Below are 14,647 nucleotides of genomic sequence, written 5' to 3' on the forward strand. Positions count from 1 at the left end.
GTGATGTGTCAATCATAGTGACATTAGTTCCACGGACCCCATTGATGACACCTCATCATACAGGTGTGACCCCCCAACAGTGACCAAGACTGATGAAGAACTCATTTTATCTTCATTTTAGTGCCGACTGACCTGCAGATGATGGAACTTAGCATATTTTTTGTTGCTCAACAAGCTGGCCAGCCAATCAACTACTATCATGTGAAGTCATCAAACCAGACACAGCAACAGCACTATGCCAAGCCCTCGGGAGGCCAGAGCTTTTTTTAATTGGCACCTGGTCCTTTTTTTTGTTGCATTTAATAAACTGCGGATAGAGGGCTGAAGGGCTAAAAAACAGAAAAAAAACACCAAAACTTTGTTTTCTAATCTCATAAAACCATCCCACTCAATCACATTCTGCATTGATTCAGTCTTTGCTTTCTAGGTTTCAGCAAATATGAGAGACCTCGATATATGCTAACAACGTTACCTTGTGAAGAGACTCAAGTAATCAATGTGAAGTCTTTGAAGAGCACACCTTCTACAACATGAAAGAACCAATAAAAGTCAACGAATCATCATATAAAATGCTCAACAAGAGGACAACTAGCATACATAAATCATTAAAAGCAGGCGTTTGTACAAACTCAGCGAAGAATATTGGTGTGGACAGCAAGTCAGGGAGAACTTTTTTAAAGATGTGCTCTCATCAACCGAGTACTAGAGATGAGCGAGCGTGCTCTGTTGTGGCGTTTTTGCACTGGAGCACCGCTTTTTCCGAGTAACTGACTACTCGGACGAAAAGATTCGGGGGGGCCGTGGTGGAGCGGGGGGTAGCAGTGGGGAACAGGGGGGATCTCTCTCTCTCCCCCCCCCCCACTCCCCTCTGCAACCTCCCGCTCACCCCTGGCGCCCCCCAAATCTTTTCGCCCGAGTAGTCAGTTACTCGGAAAAAGCGGTGCTCCAGTGCAAAAACGCCCTAAACGAGTACGTTCGCTCATCTCTACCGAGTACCATTATAAATTAATCTGGTATCAATACCTCAATGATCCAAATACTTCAAAAATAACCTTATCAAGAAAAGTCCAAAAATACAACCCATAAATGTAGTGTTATATCATAGGGACCAAAACTCTGTATTCATAGTTTGAACCTCCATCCATCAAATAGTTATTCTTGTCAATCCTTAATATATTTCTACATGCAGATCTGAATATTAGATGCTTTAATGGAAGATATAAAAAAAAATTAGAAAAATTTTCTATTTCTCACCCCATTGTACAGATTACGCATAGGCCATACTATACTATAAGAAAAGAACGTTTTTCCCAACCCTTTTCTGCTAAAATTTGGAAGCCTTACTGGCCAATTAAGATTTAGCTTTTATATACGGATACCTAAGGCTAACTTCACATGGGCAAGGACGATATCTGGCCATGAAACACAGCCCGATATTGCCCTCGCCACCCATGTGAAAGCCCCATGGAATGCAAAGTGTTTTCATGTGAAAACAGCCTCACATCACTTTGGGGATGCAAGAATCCTCCGGCGCGGCTGTCACAGCCATGGCAGAGGATCGCAGAGTTCTCCCACTCCTTTCAATGGGGCTGGTGCTGCTAACGCTGGCTAAGTGGAAGCAATGGGGCTGAAATGCGAGATTATGCAGCCAGATAGAGTGTGATTCGATTTGTTTCTCACATCACGGTACTATGAGGGGGAAGAAAAAAATAATCGCTCATGTGTAACAATTTGGTTCATATTTGTACGAGATTTTCTCGCCCATGTGAAGGCAAAAACCCAAACACTCTAGTATGCTACTTGCGTGCCGGACGCAAAACACCACGTCTGGATCAGACGTAATGTCATGTCCTTATAAGGACGAATGTATACATACAAGAAACACATGTGGATAACAATTACATAAGGAAACCCAAAAGTAGGAATATGACCCTAACCTACTAATGCGAAGATACTCTACCTAAAAGCTGAGTGATCGCCCTGATGAGGGCAACCCCACATTCAGGAATCTGACTTTTCCTGTTTGGAAATAGGGAATGTGGCTCCAGTAGATGTTTTACAAATATATTAAAAGGAGATTTGTATAGTGGAAGATGAAAAGCTAGATGTCAAGTATATGAACCACAAATGTTCCTGAGAAAAGATGTGACGACACCCCAGACAAAGTGGATAACCAAACAGACTTATCTGAACTGAGACATAGAACTAGAACATAAGCTGCCAGCTTGATCAGAAGCACCTTCAGACAGAGTATAACTGGTACCCTCTGAGAGGAGGAGCTGCAATAAATGTGTACAAACTAAAGTTCATTGGCCAGCTGGGATAGACACTTCCCAGCTGACCAATCAATCCACACATCAACAGAGAAGTCTCTCCATCGGAGTTCAGCATCAAAATAAACTAAGCATGTGCTGGTTGAGAATCACATGGGCCGGAGTTGATGCTGTGACGTCATCTCATGCTCAATCCTCTGGTTCTAAACTGTGCTCCTGGTCCATGTCAATCAAAGCTTCATTCTAATTTGCATATTTGCAGACAAAACCATATCACACTTAAGAGATTTTAAAAATCAGGGTGGTTGGGAACCATAAGATCATAGCATAATAGAAATTATGAGAACTTCATTCATTAGGGATGTACTCCGACTGCAGCGAGGGAGTGAAAGAGACTTCACATCTTGATCAAATGACCGACAGAACATGAGCTTGTCTGGTTATCGTACCCTTGGCCTTCAACAGACAATCTAAGTAGCCATTTTGATGGATAACATGGTGGTGTTCCACTCATCAGGGGCGTAACTATAGAGGGTGCAGGGGATTCGGTTGCACCTGGGCCCAGGTGCCTTAGGGGGCCCATAAGGCCTCTCTTCTCCATATAGGGAGCCCAGTAATAAGAATAAATCATTATAGCTGGGGGGCCCTGTTACAGGTTTTGCATTGGGGCCCAGAAGCTTCAAGTTATGTCTCTGTGCAGCATGGTTTAAGTATGGGTACGGGTACAGATACAGATAGAGGGGGGGGCCCAGCTCACCTTTTGCATCAGGGCCCCAGAGCCTTTAGTTACGCCCCTGCCACTCATTATCACTAGTATGTCATGAATATTTATTAGCACCTTAGTGCTGTTAGAAATAATTCAACAGTGTACATTGTGAAAAAAATTGTTTCGGCCTGTAAGTTGCAGTCTACTTTGGGTGCGGGCAACATTTACATTTACAGACTTATAGTAGAAGAAGCAAACAGTCTCTCTAGGCCAAAAATAATAAGTGCTGTAATAAACAGGCTGGGTTCACACCTCATTATTGGTACACATCCAGCTTTCCAACATGATACTCTAATGGAAGCAATCTTGGAATCATTGACTGTAATGAATCAAACAGAGCTCAAAGGTGCAAACTTTGTTCTCCTTTTGACCTGGTTTCCACTTGTTTCTGTAATTTTTGGTAGAAGTGATGGGTGGTTCACTATGCTATTGTGTCCTTCAAAAAGGGTTCAAATGGAACCCTATGATGGAAAGCTGTACATACACCAATAACGAGGTGTGAGCCTAACCATAACCTGTAAATGGTGAAACAGTCATGTGGCCTTGCCCCATAAGAACATCCAGTCGTGATAGGTTTGGATGAGATTTGACTAATGGACATTTCAGTTACGAGGCCAAAGTTGGACTGATTGGCACCTTCATAATGGAATAAGAGACACGGGGTCATACATTTTCAACAAGCCTCACCTACTAAAATGTATATGAAAGTATGGCTACCATTAGGTCTACGGGTTATCTGAACATGTAAAAACAAACACAAGGACCATTAAAATTTGATATTATAAACTTTCGGCCGTAAAACCTAAACTCAACACTTGCATTTGCCCCAGATCAACAAGACAAAGAACAGAACAGGAAACCTAATACATTTTATAAGTCCTATCCAAGAAAGTCTGAATAAGCTGCCTAAAAATTAGCTGCCTGCCTACAATCACTCACAGCACATATACTGTATTAATAACAATAGTCCGCCAGGCAGACGGAGGGAAGAGTAATCTCAGCAGCTGATAACAATATTCAAAAGGTTACTCACCATGGTGCGCCGTATACTCTGAATCCCTTCACAGTTACTTCTGAATCTTGCAAGTAAATACTGTTAGTGAGGAGTGATTGCACATTATCAAAGTCTTCAGGTTTCAATTTGGAAACTGAGGGAAAGCGGTAGTAATCCTGTTTAACAAGATCTGCCATGAATTCCTTATCAAAAGTAAGTTCATGATTCCCTGCAATCACTATTTTATATTCGTAGGGTAACGATCCTGCAAGGGAGAAGAAGAAAAAAAAAATTACTTTCATTGAAAATCAAAAACAAGGAAAAAAAAAACAAAAATTTGGTTTCTCTTAATTTTTTTCTCATTTTTTGGAAGAGTTCTCGAGATGGAAATACCCCTTTAAGTTAATGGGATGTTGGTCAACAGTTTTGCCAGTGCATAACTACTGGTAGCCCTAAGTAAGAGCAAGGGAGAGGGGTGTACTCCCATATGTGACTATGACTTCATTTGATGATAATTATTAACTTTTAATCCATGGAATGCTGCTATCGCAAGTGCCATGATGACGGGCCTTCTTTCTAAAGTGCCCGCTAGTCTGTCTATTAAACTGTACCCCAGCTCTGACAGCAGTAGTGTCCAACCAGACACCATTACAGCTGTTAATCAGAGCTCAGGAGACGCTCAATGGGCAGATTAGAAGTGACTTCCCAGAGTGGAGGACACTTCCCGGAGTGACGCAACGGTGATTTAAAGTATTATTGAGAAGATGAAGTATTAAAGTAAGACACAAGTATGAGTATACCCTTCTCTTTTGCCCGTACCTAGCACTGTCCACAGTATTTCATCTGTTATGGTAGGCCCAAGTTCAATGATGGGTTCAGAAACCAGGTCCAATTAGCCCATGATGGTGGGCCTACCTGGTGTGCCAAATGGTTTGGGGCCAACCGGAGTGCACAGGTGCTCCCTGGGAGGAAACAACATTTCTTGATCCCTCATCCGAGTCTTAGCCTCCATAGCACAGCAAAGCAAGTTACATGGGTTCTAAATTTCTACATCAAACTTCAACGTCTAATTTATTACAACTTGTAGCTTTCCTTTATTAACATTCCAACACCGGTAAAACTTCAATGGGGCAGTACTTGCTACATAAACGGGTGAACAGGTAGTTGTGAACAGTAAAGGTCTATAGTGTAAACAAACTCCGGAAGTGAGCAATTCGCTCCGGTTTAGCTCACCAGAAGGAATCTTCAGTTTTTCTTGAAGAGGGTTACCCAGGCACAGGAGTATTGACAGGGAGCAGTTAAACACATCAACCTGCCGTAACTCTTCTCTTCTTGCCTACACAAATTGACTCTGTTCGCTGGCATATCTGCCCCATATCAGTAGGGCAGATTCGTAACTGGAAACCAACGTCCTACTCTCTCCATTGCTAAACCACACTAATATAAAATGGCGCTAGCTCAATTTTCGTTTCCTCCGCATCTTATGTGCCATCCCTTCTTAAAGGCACATATTGTAGTAAAACCTTACAATATTCAAAGAACAAAACAATAATATAGGGAGCCCCAGCATAAACCCTTATACATAAGCAAAACGGCGGACTCACTCTAATGAGACTTTCAGCTGGGACACCCTTCATGTTGCTTACCACACAAATACATGCTGATTGCTAGAAGTCCTCCTACATAGCCACTGTAAGTAGCACTGGGTCGCCCTCACTCACATTAATCAGTGCCCCACGATTTTAATGGATACCAAGAATCTACAGATGCATTTCTCGTTGTAGCATATGGATGGGGTTGCTGAGTGGAAGAGCCTTCAACGGGTCCTAATAAGGTGTAAGCATATTTGCTAATTTATTTTTGAAGTCAAGAAGCCCTTTCCATTCTTTTCTTATCTTGGTCTATAAAAATACATTTTTTAGTTTGGCCCTTGTTGGGTTACTGGATGATGGACCACAAAACTTTTACTAACTTTCCACAAACACACCAAAAAAGTTTTTAGCCCAATCCACCTACAATCATAATGAGATACAGACGGTGTGCAAGCTACTTCGGTAGAGGAAAGGGCCGCTGAACTACTACCTCCTGAAATGTATTCTTCAATCACGCCTAATACAAATGGCTCCAGTGTTCTTCTATTTTCTTTAAGGGTAAAATCTTTAGTTTTCAAGGACATCTCCAGAAAATGTATCTCTCACAAGTGCTGGTTGTCTTTATAATTATATCTGCCAAGGTGTTTGTGGAACACCACCAATATGTACTCTGTGCTATAAGTAGGTGTTGTAATAACTTGACCCAATGTACTGCAAAGAGCCTACGGGCAAAGGATGATTACAGTAACAATCAATACTTCTTGCAATTACATTTGGCCAAGTCCATGTGATGTAGGCTGGAAGCGTGTATAGCAAATACAAATTATCTATTGCTTAGAGTGTGAGGGTGAATACATAGGTCGCAAAGTTGAAAGAAAACATTATATTGCATATATATTGGCAAAGTATCCACTCTAAGAGCGTGTTTGGGCCACTATGGGGCCAAAGTGTAAAAAAGTGGTCCACAAGTAAAGGGTGTTACCTGAATTTGTGCTGGCTTTAGAACTTAAAGGGGTTTTCCAGGCAAATAATATTGATAGGTCATCCATAGTTGATCGGTTGGGGTTTACCTCTCGGACTCCAGCCGATCAGCTACCTGCTGCTAATGTCACAACGCACAGGGATATGGAGCAAAAGCTGGTGCTCCGGCCACTGTGTAGTGGCCATTGCTTGTAAGGTCAGGTGCAGTTGTCATTAAAATCAATGAGAGCTGCGCTTGCAATTACCAGTGCCAGCCACTACACAGGGTTTGGAGCTGCTTCCACTCTGTACCCCTGCACGTTGGTAGGTGCCTGATCAACATATTGGCCGGGGTCCCAAGTGGTGGACGCCAACTTACCAACTATTGACGACCTATTCTGAGGAAAGATCATCAATAGTATTTGCCTGAAAAACCTCTTTAATTAGCAGTCAGGTAGGAGGGCTCAACATAAGAAGTTATGAGCTTCTCAAGAATGACTCCTGACCAAGGAAAGAGACAAACATAGCCAATACCTGTGGGAGCTGGCACACCAAGGTAAAACACTGTATCCCAGGGATGGCGATCTTATTGAGATATCCCCTAAGTTGACACTATATGTAATATTTATAAAATCAAATTAAACATACCTTCAAATACATATATTGCATGAGCCATATAATGAGGACCTAGTGCCCTCTGTGCAGTTCAGGCCTTACAAAAGGACCTAGTAGGAAATGTGGCCACATATAAGCATAAATCTGTGTAGAAGATTCATCAAGATCACTCCATGTAGTAACAAATGTGTCACTGCAGACCCTAATACGTACCATCAGGAAAAAAAAAAATTTGACTTTTTGAACTTTTAGTTTCCACCTTTTCAGGGCACCTGTGGCATATATTTTCTATTCCCCCCTCCCCTTCCCTTCCCGCGCCTGAAAAAAAATTAACTCTAATTACAGATATAGCAAACGACTGTCAATGCCTTACTGAAAAGCAGGGTATCCTGTGCCATATATGGTATGTGTAGCAAAATGATTGAAAGCTTAAGGAAAATATTTTGGCATACATTTGCTTTGTGTATGGATATATTCAATTATATGTAGGAGGCTTTATTTTGTTTTACTATTTCCAACTGGTATAGCAAATAAAAGAAATGTAAAAAGTTAGCGATCTTTTTGCATAAAGTGTTAATGGACACTAATGTCCATTAACCCTTTATCATCTTCATTTGCATGTAAATGGGTCTCTGGGAGCTGTTTGCAGAGCCCAGCATGTGAGCTTGGCTCTGCACACAGCTGCATTGTTCTTTTCGGGACTGCCAGCAGAAAGCAATGTAATCTCCCGCCTCCAGCAGAGAACCCCGTATACAGTCTGTTGAGACATACTTTATCGCTCTGCGGCTTAACGTTGGATTTTAAGTTGACCTTAAAATCATCATTCAAACGAAAAGTGCACGATGGTAGTGTTTACACGCAATGATTATCGCTCATTTGCAATATTTTGAATGAATTTTGAGTGATAATCGTTGCATGTAAATGGGCCTTAAGTTTAACCTGCACCCAAAAAGTTTGGAAGAAGGAGACAACTAAGTAGGCGACAAATAAGAAGGAGGCAACTAAAGAGGAAAAAGAAAGAAGGAGGGAAGAAAAGGTATTAATGTATCTTGACGCCACCAGAAGTGTGGGTGGCGAAAAGATACAGTCTGCTTGACAGGCTGGCCACTCCCCCACGTCAGGTCCTGGCACTCGCTAACAGCGCCTTAGCCGGCGTTGGAGTGTGCTGCGTACCGGACAGTGAGGGAGTGGCGGCACAGCGGCTTTCCCGGCCGCCTGCCTGCATTGTGCAGCGGTGGGGGAGACAGAGTGAGCGGCAGCACTGCTTCCCCATCGGGCTCCCTGCACTAAGCAGCGGCGCTGGACTCTGGGGGACTAGCGGCGGCCGCAGTATTGCGATGCCTCACAGTGAGTAACGGAGGGAGAGGGGGATGCGGAGGCTGGAGGCCAGCAGCGGACAGTGAGGGAGAGGCAGGGATGGCAGAGCCACTTCCCCGTCGGCCTCTCTTCACTCTGCAGTGGCCGCAGACACAGAGGGAGTGGGGGACCTGCGGCCCTGACCGTCACTGAGGGAGGGAGGCAGGGGGACGCGGAGGCTGGAGGGCAGTGGCGGAGGCCCCACAGCCACTTACCCGTCGCCCTCTCTGCACTGTCCAGTGGCCACGGACACACAGGGAGTAGAGGACTTGCGGGGCAGACAGGAGGCAAGAGGCCAGCTGCGAGACTGAAAAGAAAGTACCTTACAGGCTTGAGCCAATCAGAAGCTAGGGGTGTGAGAGAGGCGTTCCTCCTGTCAAACCTCTAGCTTCCGGTGGCATCAAAATACACTAATACCGGAAGAAAAATCCCTAGAAAATAATTTCTTAAAGGGAATGTTTTTTAATGTTGGCATTTTTTTAGATTTTTTTTTCATTTTATATGGCACTATGTATAATAAAAAAAAATCCTAATATCTTGCTGTTTTCATTCCAGTCACTAAGCCTAATAGTCTCTTCTTGTTCTTTAGAGAAAACTTTTCAGTACTCATCTCATTATAATTACAGGCAAGATTACAATAAAAGGTAACACAGGCACAGCCCAGGATCCACCATTCACAATAGGTGATGGTCACAGGTCACCTCAATAACCTCTGCACAGGTCACAGAGCATGCCAGTAACACTCTTCCATAGAAGTCAATGACCATCTCCTGCCTATTGTTCCATGTAGCCGCCTCAAAGAATCTGTGAGTGCCATTAACAGCAGCTAAGAAAAAATGGCCACCTCATAATCCTATACAGAGAATTGAAGAAAAAGAAAACGACAATCAGAAGATAAAAACATTAAAATAAACAGAAAATTGCTGTCTGGTTTTAATTAGCATAACCAGAGGTAATACACTCCCTTTTACAAGACTAAGGCGGCTTGGCAACGTCAATATATTCCAAACATAAAAAGTTGTAAAGAACTTTGCGTCCATCACAAAAAAAAGACACAACATGCTCGATTATTTGTGAATTTTACAGAGTAGCAATTTTCTTTTCCAAGCGGGAAACATTAAAAAGTCTCCCAGGAGTGAAAAATACTTTTAGACTTCAGTTTAGAAGAAGAAAAAAAAAACAGAAGGAAACACAATGATGCAAATTATAGTTAACGCGAAAAAAAACCAAAAAAAACACAAAAACAAGTGAATAAAACCGGTTCCCCCCCAAAATCTGAGCATATATATAAAATTAGAATCTGAGCATTGAGATTGAATATCTGTTGGTGAGTAGAAGAGAATCTTATCCTTTCTCCTTAGTCCTCCATAGCACCATGAAATGTTGTCTCCCGATGTGGAATCTCTGAGGTGTAACACTGCTCCAGTCCCAGGGTTAATCGAGAACGGAGGAGGGGGAATTAGCTCCTGTGAAGAGTGTGTGTTGGGCACAGCAAGATGAGTCTTCCACCTTTTGTTAACACTGTGGCAGACAACAAAACAGCACAAGCACAGCGGAAGTTCAGGCTTTGACCTTTCACTCCCTATGCGTCAGGCTTCATTAATTTTCATGGGGCCTAGCAGCTGAGGCGTTAATGTTAACTGAGTGTTAAGAGACACAGTGGCAGCAGTGCCAGCCCTAGAACCCGCATGCATGTACAGATTTCAACTACATAAAGTTTAATAGAAAAGACGATGCCATTTGCAGCTAATGAAAACAACAGATGGTAGGAATGGTAAAAAACGGGTTTCATCGAAGACCGATAGAGAAGGTGGCCTTTATCCGCCATTTATGCTTATGAGTACCACCAAACCTTCCCACTAATAATTTTAAGTCAAGACCCGTTGATGTCTTTTCTTAGCTGAGGGGGAGAAAGGGACTTGTTATTTGTATAGCACCAACTTATTCAACAGCGCTTTCAGGTAATTTATTTATTACCCCCCAGAAAGCTGGGTACTCATTTTACTGACCTCGGAAGGATGGAAGGCTAAGTCAACCTGGAGCCGGCTACCTGAACAATGTGGGGATTGAACCTGCAACCTTAGGACTGCATACTGCTGCCTTAATACTCTGTACTATACAAGGCCTACTTTCAACTGGATAATGTTGTAATTGAGATGAACTGGAGAAATGAGCCAATAGTTGTGCCAAATTCACAATGTGCAGTAAAATGTGCACCAAATTTGGCACAACACAACTGAGCATGCTCACTACGAACTCACTGATTGGTGAATGACTTGATATAAAAAGTCCACAAGGCTAGGAGGTAGAAGAGAGAGAGGAGCCACAATGGCCCTGGATCTCGAAGAGCCTATCAGTAACCGCAAAGAAATAGACAGTAGAGAAGAGTGTCTCTGACCCCCAGACAACGCTGGCGAATCTCTGGAGTCGGTGAGGCTGTGATTACTGTGCATCAAATTGTAAGTGAGGCCAGCCACAGCTGAGACTTGTGGTGGCACACCATTAGTGATGGGCAATAATTCCCCAGCAGGCCTGTTAGATGGGTTTCTAATTGCCTTTGGAGAAAGAGACTGGACTGTGAGACATTTTTTCAGGGGGAACAGAATTGACCTTAGAGTTGCAAGAGTGTTCACCCCCAAAGGGTATTCTGTTACATAATCTATATTTTATTAGGCTATATCAATATTAGCAAATATATCCTGATATCATACTGAAGGCATTACTACTTTATAGTTGATAGTATGGGATGTCTAGATAATTGAAGGTGAAAGTTTCATTGCATACTTATCACTATTCTGTTTAATAGTATATCAGTCTTCTTATGTAAATATGGTACACTTTGGTTACTCCATCTGCTGCATTGTATTCTGAATCTTGCCTCACCCAGCTTCAATCCACAACACCATGCCTTTTCTGGATTCTGCTTACTGAACCAGGCTCCCAAAGGAAATGGATTCCTTCTCTGCATCTAAAAGGTACTACCCCAACCTTTCCTCTTTTGACTTGTCCCCCATCAAATTAAACCATGCACTCACTCTCTTCCACACAAGCACTTTCTAACTAAACCATAAGACCTTAAACCTTGTTACCACCCCCTACTAACCCTGTTATTGCGGGCCTGTACTATGCTGCACCAGTTTTGACCTTAACTTTCTACAACCATTTCTTGGGTGCAACTGCACTCGTGGGCAGAACCCTGGTAGGGCACAAATATCAGCATCCAGTTAACCAATTGCTACTGGTGCAAGGGCATACATACCATAGAGACAGAAGATGCAGCTGCTATTGGGTCCATTGGCAGGGAGGGTAAGGGCCCAGTGATGTGTTGCTCTAACCCCTTCTCTACTGTTAAAATGGTACCAGTGCAGGACTCCACTTTCTGGAGGAACTGAATTGCTAAAAAAAGGGGGGTTGACAATAGCCTTAAAGGGTCATAGAAAGGAAGTGAATGGGAAAAAAATAGAAGACCCTGTTGCTCTGGGTGCCAATATTCAGCATCTTTATATGGGACCCATTTTGATCTTTGCTATGGGGGCCCCTCTTTTCTTTCTTCAAAAAGAGCTGCATGTAAAACACCCCCACCCAAAAAAAACCAAAAAAAACATAGATACTGCCCACATTCTGGTTTTGAATGCAAATTCTCCAGTGCACATAGCTAAATGAAAGCAGAACTGCTGTGGACGCTTCCTTCCTTCCCTTTTTGGCCACACTAGTCGAAAGTTTCCTCAAGCTTTCCAGTCACACTACAACTACTACCGCCATCCCCAATCCGCAACATCTGTGCTCCTGGGAGATCATGATTTCCAATCAAAATGTTTGCTCATAGCCAGTAATAGCTATACAAACTGGCAGCTATGAAGACATTCTATCCACAAATAAACCCTACGGGGGCGAATTCGGGCCTCGTTTTTGTCTAATAGAATATGACATGGGACCTCATCGACCAGATGCAGCTATAACACGATAAATAATAGCCATCTCAATTTCCAAACTGCTTTCTCCGAACACATCCTGGATCAATTTACATACTACTTTCCTCCAGAAAGCAATGAAATCATAAGTTCCAATTGACTTAGCCCATATTGGAAAGTGACAGAGCAAGCGCTTAGAAATTCAATTACCACAAACAAACGCCATTCGCCCTACTCAGGAGGAGATTTTCAAACAACATTTAGGGCCATCAAATAATATTAGTAAAGAGGAGGAAAAAAACGAGTAATTTCTTTTGCTTAAGCAATATTTTAGCTTTGTAATTGAGCTCATACTCTTTGGATGGCACAAGAATCGTCCAGTGATATAGATTAATCTTTTCCAATCCAATTTGTATCCTGGTTTTCCTAGGGGGCTTACTCTTTTTCTGCTGTTATACAACGGCGCTATCTGCTGGCTAAAGCCAGTACTGCATGAGGTGACACGTTGGATAGGCTCCGACAGCAGAGAGGCAGGCAATATACAGTAAGAGAACCTCGACGGATGTCTACCAACATCGGAGCTGTACAGCCTTAAATCATAATGTCTTCACAGGTCAGACAGTGGATTGGAAAGGGTTAATGGCGGAACACACTTCTGTATAACTGATGGAGGTACAGTGGATAGCTTTCTCTGCTGCTTTGCGGTACCGAGACCATGGCATTAAATTCGACCAGGGGATCATTTGTTTCGGAGTCGTAGGTAGGCTTTCCACACCAGGACTGGAATTCAGTTTGCTGCCCTACTCATATCTGAATGCCCTGGCCACAGCACAGTAACTTCTTAGTAGTATTGAGCAAACCAAAGCGGTAGAACCTTTTTTTGGGTCTAACTTTGCTAAAAGTTCACTTTGGCATGAACCCAAACTGAAGCTTTTGGCAAAGCTCTACCCGGAAACAGGGCTCTACCGGTTTGGTTCACTAAACACTAGTGCTGAACACTGGTGTATAACACTATGAGACATGAAAACCCCCCCTTAAGAGTATTATACAAGAGCTCTTAGTGTTATACACCAGTTTAGGGGTTTTAGTAAACTTCCAGTTTGGTTCGAACCAAACTGTTTGCAATAGCTTGGCGAACAAACCAAACCAAACTTTTCAAAAGTTTGCTCATCACTACTTGTTAGTGCCTCTTCTGCCATATGCCTCCATCCAAGCCAGGCCACTTATATATATGGCATTTACATCCCTTCATGTTCTCATGGGTTTCTTCACTGGCTTCAAAACGTTTGGCTAATTGGCTTTAGTTGACCAGTCTGTATGCGAGTGTCTGATATTGAGAAATTAGGCAATCAACTCTACTGTGGACAGGGATCAATGAGAAGGCATTATCTGTGTGGTATTGCAGCATATATTGGCACTATGTTGAGGGAAATGTCTGCTCTTCCAAATATCCAACGATTGATTACCAATCTTTAAACAAATTTGAGGCTAAAGCTACAAATCCACTTTTGCCATGAGGCATTAAGATAGCAATGTGGTGCTATTACGTTACAACTAATGATAATAGTGACTGGTGGAAATAGCTAAGTGCTCAGCAATTTCCGTTAGTCCTACTGAAACGAATGGAACATCAATCTGACGTCACTGCGAAAGGGTAAAGCAAACCTGCGGTGATGAAAAGGGGACATGAGATCCCCATTCTCAGGATTGGATAGGCTCTCATTGGTGAGACCCCCACTGAATCGAAAGCGCTTTAGATTTTGGAATGACCCCCTTTAAAAGACATAAGCCTCAATACAAATGTCGCATCTGGCTGCTGTTCCATATGGTCAGACTGAAATCTAAGCTAGGTACAAGCTGGCATTGGTTTCAGTTATAATTTATGCCAGTTTCTGGTGTAAATTATAGTAAATCTGATGGGCCCACAAGGCCATGAACTCATTTGGCCTTGTCCCACCAACTTTTAGAGAAGAGCTGGAGTAAGAAGCTCAAAAGTCACAAATTATAATCGTGCACCATAATTTGCATCTTTACAAGTCTTAATAAATATTCCACATGATGCCGTTCTTTTATTATTACACCAATTAGCATAGATATATCTAAATAGGGAAGGTTGAGGTGTGCGAACAGGGGTGGGGTTTGGTTCCACCTTTGATCCACCATAAACGTCAAGTCCAATA

The 14,647-nt window shown here is 42.6% G+C and overlaps 1 protein-coding gene across 2 annotated transcripts in view; it reads right to left on the reverse strand.

Moving 5' to 3' along the window:
- MPPED2 (metallophosphoesterase domain containing 2) overlaps positions 1–14,647 on the reverse strand; it is a 170,643-nt gene that overhangs the window by 85,921 nt on the left and 70,075 nt on the right. For both annotated transcript variants that reach the window (XM_066583232.1, XM_066583233.1), the window contains exon 4: positions 4,073–4,298. In XM_066583232.1, coding sequence (XP_066439329.1) covers positions 4,073–4,298 — 226 coding nt within the window. The remainder of the gene's footprint in view (positions 1–4,072; positions 4,299–14,647) is intronic.

Source organism: Eleutherodactylus coqui, chromosome 11, assembly GCF_035609145.1.
Source record: "Eleutherodactylus coqui strain aEleCoq1 chromosome 11, aEleCoq1.hap1, whole genome shotgun sequence".
NCBI lineage: Eukaryota > Metazoa > Chordata > Amphibia > Anura > Eleutherodactylidae > Eleutherodactylus > Eleutherodactylus coqui.